Here is a 5805-nt window from a genome sequence, read left to right as displayed (position 1 = left end):
GAGGTAAGGGGTGTGAGGTCGGGGTTTGTGAGATCGGGGTGGAGGTGTTGGGGGAGACAGGTGGCTGGGCGGGGGAGAGGGTTGAACGAGGGGTGTTGAGGTTGCGGGCAGACAGTCAGGTGCCGCTCTTAAGGCCGGGCTTGCCCACAGGACAGGTGCATGCTGCTGATGATGAACGCATACGTGCGGGATGCCGAGCAAGGGCAGGGCGGGGGTCACTCACACGAGGGCTGTGCCGTTCTCCCCGCCGATGGCGAGGCCCTGGAACAGCCGCAGCAGCACCAGCAGCACTGGCGCGGCCCAGCTGATCATGCCGAATGTCGGCAGGCAGCCCATGAGGGTGGTGGGTATCGCCATGAGGGCGAGGGACCAGATGAGGCTGGTCTTGCGGCTGCTCTTGTCGCCCACGTGGCCGAACATGAGGGCGCCCATCGGGCGCACGATGAAGGCGACCTACAGGGATGGGTTGAGGATTGGGGGCAGAAGGGGCGACAGGGGATTCAGGAGGAGGGGGAGGCGATAGCTAGAATTGGAGAGGATAGGGCGTATAATGAGGTCGCGAAGGGGTGGGGCTGCACGCAAGGCGCTTTCGATGGAGGGCTGCCGGGGATCAAGCGTGTAGCGCCGTACCGCATAGGTGGCCCAAAATGACAGCTGCTCGGCATAAACATTGCCGGGAGGGAAGAAGTTGGGCGTCAGGTACTTGCCTGCGCGCACATGGCGGGGCGTCACTCGGGTGAGTTGGCAGCGGGGGTGGCAGTGCCGTGTCGCCCAGGCATGGTCATGCATGCGGCGATGCTGCAGGACGGAGGAGCGGGACTCACCCAGCTGAGCGAAAACCGCAAAGTCAAAGAACTCCTGCGGACCGATTGTGGCGGGTGAGGGGGACAAGCGCAAGGCAAGGGGTCATTCGACGATTGACATGGTCACCCGCGGGGCAGCCGCCAGGGTGTTACGGCACTGCCAGCTGTCGCTGCTGCTGCGCGGTGGAAGCTCGGAAGAGCGGGGAACACGAAGAGCACAGCAGCTCGTCGCCCTGCTCACCAGGCATGTGCCCAGGAACAGTGACAGCAGTAGGTGGGCATGCATTTTGGTCGACGCTGACATCCATGGCTTGGAGCCGCCGCTGTGGTCCACTGTCACATCAGCCATGATTTTAGTGCTTAATTCTGGACGCTCTGAGTGGCCCTGAGAAATGGAGGGGGTTGGCGCGAGTACAGCCTGCCACGTGCCAGACACGGGGAGTGGTATACAGGCCGACTTCAAGGAAACGGCTCAAAGAATGACGACCGTCGCTCAGATGGCAAGGCTGTCAACTGGACAGGAGCAGGTTGTAACGAAATCTTTGTCACGAGGCCCCCTTCTACTCACTCCCCGTGGCCCTTTCGTCACTGGAGCGCGTTCTGCAGCCCCCAAGCGCCTCCGTTTAAGGAGTGCGACGCTGGCACGCCTAAGGCTTGGCAGCGCCAGGCCGTAACGCCGTCACCCAGTGCCCGTGTGTGGACAGGCTGGTTACGCCACCTGCGGGACGGACGCTGGCAGTTCTGACAGCTGCGAGCTCCCCCCATCATCGTGCGTATAGCTGGTGCACTCTGCCCAGGCCCTAATTGACACCAAACCCCTGCCATAACACTGTACGTCCCTCCCTAACTGCCCCAGCCCTTCGCCCCTGCTGCCGTGGGACCACACCTGGCAGCCGTGGGACCCAGATCATGGCTCGATCACTGGTTACCAGCCCACGCACACTGCGACGCTTGCTAGTCGGTGCCGTTTCCTCCCGCCGCAGCTGCCGCTTGTTGCCGCAGCGCCTCAAACACGGCCTTCTCGCCAGCGGGTAGCCTGATGGGGCGGTACGCTGTGTCCAGGAACACGACCTGGCGCCAACAAGGGTGGTTTGAGCACACCAGCTGCGTGTTTCGAGCACACCAAAACTGCTCGATAAGCAATCGATCGGCACCACTGGGGGGGTGCATGGCATGGCACACATGTTGCTGAAAGATACAGACTATAAGGAGAGGCCTTCCCAGCTATGATCGCGCTCCTGCACGCGCTTCATGCTAATATGACTGCGGTGCAAACAAATGTTTCCCTGGGCCAGCGCGAAGCGACGACTTTAGCCGCTCGCAGCAGGTCGCCAGGGCTGTCCAGCAGCGCCCCTCGCCTCTGCCGCACGCAGCATGGGCCGCACCGTCGCGAGCCCCTCCGCGCAGAGCGACAGCTTGCGCCCGCCGGCGTCCTCGCGCACCACCGCCTGCCGCATCACCAGCCGCGCCGCCGTCACCTGCGCGCGGGGCACACCGTCTGCTAGACGACGCCAGGCTGCCCCTCCTCCCACCTGTCAACAACGCTTGCACTGCCTCAAAGCGCCCCCAACAGTTGCAGCCTGTGGTGGCCCAGCTCCCGCACGGCGCCACTGGGTCTGGAGCTCATGACCAGAGCGTCAGGAGGCTCCCAGCCGTCTCTTGCCATCCCACCTGCTCCACGCTCGTGTCTACCCTGAAAACGTCCCCGGATCGCAGCGGGGTCTTGTACTTTATGCTGAGCTCGCTGAGGGCCATCAGGATGCCCCTGGCCTGGTATTCGCCCACCCCGGCGCCGAGCGCCTTGAGCGCCTTGTGGCGCCCTGCAGAGATGCGGCGGGCGGGGGGTCCGGGGTGAGGGGCATGCCGTGCAGTGGCACGGACCGGCGCTGGTCGGGCGCCGCCTGTGCGATGCCCCGGCAACTGCCATGATATCCTGCGGCGTCTGCAGGGAATGACGCGCTCATCGCCCATTGACGCACCATGCTGCATGTAGTAGCCGTACACGTTGTTATTGACAACAGAGAACTGGTCGAGCTCCGTGTCACGCACCTGCACATGCGGCGCACCGGTCTTAGTGGCTGCTTCACATACAGTCCACAGGCCAGCTGCGGCGCGCGGTGTCAACGCATGCTCGTGAGTCGCTGAGGTGTGCGTGCAGCACCGTGCGGTCGGCTTGATGCAGGGCCACAGTGGCTGCGCGTCAAGAAGGTTTCAGCGCTTCTGTAGGAGTTTCTGTGCGGGCCCCCACCTCCATGTGAACGCTGAAGATGCCGCCGGGCCATTCGGGGACGCTGTACAAATTGGATTCCGGCTCCTCCGACTTGCTGACACTGGGGGCTGCGGAGGTGCCGGGCTCTGCTGTGCACGCTAGTGGGCGTAAGGGCCGCTGCCGCGGCACCCGCGCCGCACTGGGTGGGGCTTCTCGTCTTGAACGCTGTGCCACAGGCAGCAGCGTCACCAGTGCACTTGCCGCTGCTGTACTGACCCGCTGTTTTTGCAGCATGCGTGGCTTTTGCATGTGCATGGCCGCTAGCTATGTGTCAGTCTAGTTGTCACTCCGCCAATGAGGGCGTCTGGACTGCGTGAAAGCTGCAAGCGTTGCGAATTGGCTTGTCCAGCAAACGAAATGAGCGAGGCGCTGTGTTGGAATCTACAACAAGTACATCAAAACGTTGCGTTCATCAGGATTACAAATCAAGCCCGGTGGACAACTGTCAATATTTGCTGCGGAGGTCAGATCTCGCAGCACTTGAAAAGTGCCTGAATTGTCAGCATGTGGGCCACCGCCCTCGCCTTGGCTTCTGAACCAGGAGGGATTCACCAGAAAGCGGATCAGGAAGCGGCGGTGGTGCTGCATGCCTCGGCGCCCTTCAGCACTCTGGTGCGCTTGACCGTTGGGACTGCTGACAGCGCGCCCAGCGGCGCGGCGATCGCACGTGCTGCCCTGCCGCCAGGTAGTGGGCCTTGCGAGGATTGCAACGACGGGCAATATGATGAAGAGGCGGCAGCGACGGCAGCGCAGCTGGCGAGCCGCGCACGTTCGGAGGCGCTGGCACGCCGCCTCCATGACAATGTGCGTGCTGCGCCCCAGGGTGGACACGGAGAGCTCCAAATTGGCCGCATGCCGCATGCATGCCGGCCGCATGCTGCTGTGGATGACATGAGACTTCGAAGATCTCCCATCCCGCAGTAGCATGCAAGTTCCCAGCTGGTCAATTCCTGCCAGCACATGCAACGTTGCGGGATCGTCGGCGCTCAACTCGACGCCCCTGCTGCCCAGGTGCCCGAGGTCAGGGACTGGTGCATCGTCCGCCCGCAGGCGCAGGCCCCTGAAACCGTCCAGCTGCTCTGCCCAAAGGTGGGCGCCCCGCCCCGCAGCGCCGCCGAGGCACGGCGCGGCTGCCGCGTACCGCCCCGCCCCCGCCCCCTCACCCGGCTGGACGCCACACAACATGCACGCCTCCGCCTGGCAACGCCCGGCAATTGGCTCGACAAGTCCTCGTATTTTCACTCACTGGCTCTGTTGCTCTCTCTTGACAGGCCAACGTGGGCCGACTGTACAAGGCCCTGAGCGTGGCCGCCCCCAAAGTGGGCGGCATGAAGCTCGGCCCTGTCAAGGCCGCGGTGAGCCGGCGCCACCATGCAGCCCGCCAACTGCATGCAGGGTTCACCTTTCTGCATGCGCCGGGCCACCGTCTCTAGACTTACGCATGCAGTCCACATGGCCGCACCTGCCACTCCATTCGTTTGCGTGCGCCTTGTTCTGATGATTTTGCACAGACTCAGCGCGACCTCCCCGTCACGTCAACCCAAACAGATCAGCCTGGACCCGCTGGGCCACTGGCCGCTCTGCTCTGCGCTGCACGCCGCAGCCGCTGCGGCGCTGGCGGCGCGCGGCTGGCTCATGCTGCGCAAGGGGCTGGCGCTTGAGGCCGACCCGCTGTCCGCGCTGCCCGGCGCGCAGGGCTCGGGGACGCTACTCGAGTTCGGCGTGGGGGCGCAGGAGCCGGCCGCCGTGCTTCTGTTTGTCAAGCGTGCAGGTGGGTGGGGCGAAGGTCCAAAGTCGGCTCTGCGGGCCGGGTTGCTGCGGCGTTGTTGATCTCATTAACGCGTGAGACCTGCGACCATCAAAGCATCTCTTGCCCAACCCAATCGAGTCAACAACCCGCCAACCCTGACATTGGCAAACCCACCCCGCAGGCTTCGTGCGCTACCGCCGTTTCTCCATCGCCCACGCGCTTGTCCAAGAGCCCGCGCCCCTGCCGGCGCCGCTGCAGCAATACGGTGGCGGCGGCTGGGACGGGGACATATGTAGATCTGATGCGGATGCGGCGATTGTGGGGAACCCCCTGCAGCTCCGCGCGGCGTCGCGGCTGCTGGAGGGGCGGCCCCTCAAGCTGCTGCCGGATCAAGAGTGAGGAGCCTCACACAAACCCTCTCAAGCCCGCCCGCTGACTGGGGATGCACGATGCGGTTTGTTTTGGGTGGCCGCGCGACCACGGTTCCAACGCCGTCCCCCGCGCACTCCCTACGGCGCATGACCCCCTGCGTCCTCCTGGTCTTTATACTTCTTAACGTCCGCCCCTCTGCCAACGCCCGTCGCACCACCCAACTCAACCCTCAGGCCGGTCTTCCTCCGCTCCATCGTGCCGCCCTCAGCCGTGACAGCCGCCCAGCTGGACGCGCTGCGCGCTCTCTGGCTCGCGCAGCACGGGCTGCGGCTGCCGGCCAGCATCCCTTACTTCCTCGCGGTGTCGCCAAGCCAGGAGGACCCTGATGGGCGCAGCGCGCTCGTGCCCGCCTGCTGCGCCCTGACTGCAATGGGCCTCTCGCAGCTCGCGCCTGGTGGCTTGCGGGGCGGGCCGGGTGCCGGGCGCGGCGCGGCGCTGGGGCGGGCGCTGGCGGCGCTGGAGGCGAGCAGGAGCCTGGCGTGGGGGCCGGGGGGGCTGCGGGTGGTGGGGCCCGCCGCGGGTGACGGCGAGATGGGCGGCGGGTCGGCGGG

General features: G+C 65.1%; 3 protein-coding genes across 3 annotated transcripts; 1 reads left to right on the top strand and 2 right to left on the bottom strand.

Moving 5' to 3' along the window:
* Nucleotides 1-219: 219 nt before the first annotated feature.
* Nucleotides 220-1152, bottom strand: MNEG_8263 (Inner membrane metabolite transport protein yhjE; the record flags this gene model as incomplete). The annotated part of the gene is made up of 4 exons (XM_014043269.1): nucleotides 220-453; nucleotides 631-707; nucleotides 825-858; nucleotides 1045-1152. 4 exons carry the CDS (start codon nucleotides 1150-1152, stop codon nucleotides 220-222), a joined length of 453 nt encoding a protein of 150 aa, XP_013898723.1.
* Nucleotides 1153-1757: 605 nt separating this feature from the next.
* On the bottom strand, nucleotides 1758-3057 carry MNEG_8262 (hypothetical protein; the record flags this gene model as incomplete). Its single annotated transcript, XM_014043268.1, has 5 exons — nucleotides 1758-1874; nucleotides 2189-2281; nucleotides 2475-2623; nucleotides 2783-2852; nucleotides 3052-3057. 5 exons carry the CDS (start codon nucleotides 3055-3057, stop codon nucleotides 1758-1760), a joined length of 435 nt encoding a protein of 144 aa, XP_013898722.1.
* Nucleotides 3058-4032: 975 nt separating this feature from the next.
* MNEG_8261 (hypothetical protein) lies at nucleotides 4033-5221 on the top strand (the record flags this gene model as incomplete). Its single annotated transcript, XM_014043267.1, has 4 exons — nucleotides 4033-4161; nucleotides 4344-4427; nucleotides 4621-4843; nucleotides 5004-5221. The coding sequence occupies 4 exons, from the start codon at nucleotides 4033-4035 to the stop codon at nucleotides 5219-5221; spliced, it is 654 nt and encodes a 217-aa protein (XP_013898721.1).
* Nucleotides 5222-5805: the final 584 nt, after the last annotated feature.

This window comes from Monoraphidium neglectum (genome assembly GCF_000611645.1).
Source record: "Monoraphidium neglectum strain SAG 48.87 unplaced genomic scaffold scaffold01549, whole genome shotgun sequence".
Classification (NCBI taxonomy): Eukaryota; Viridiplantae; Chlorophyta; class Chlorophyceae; order Sphaeropleales; family Selenastraceae; genus Monoraphidium; species Monoraphidium neglectum.
The sequence above is the reverse complement of the archived record's forward strand: the minus strand, read 5'-3'. Positions and strand labels throughout refer to the sequence as shown.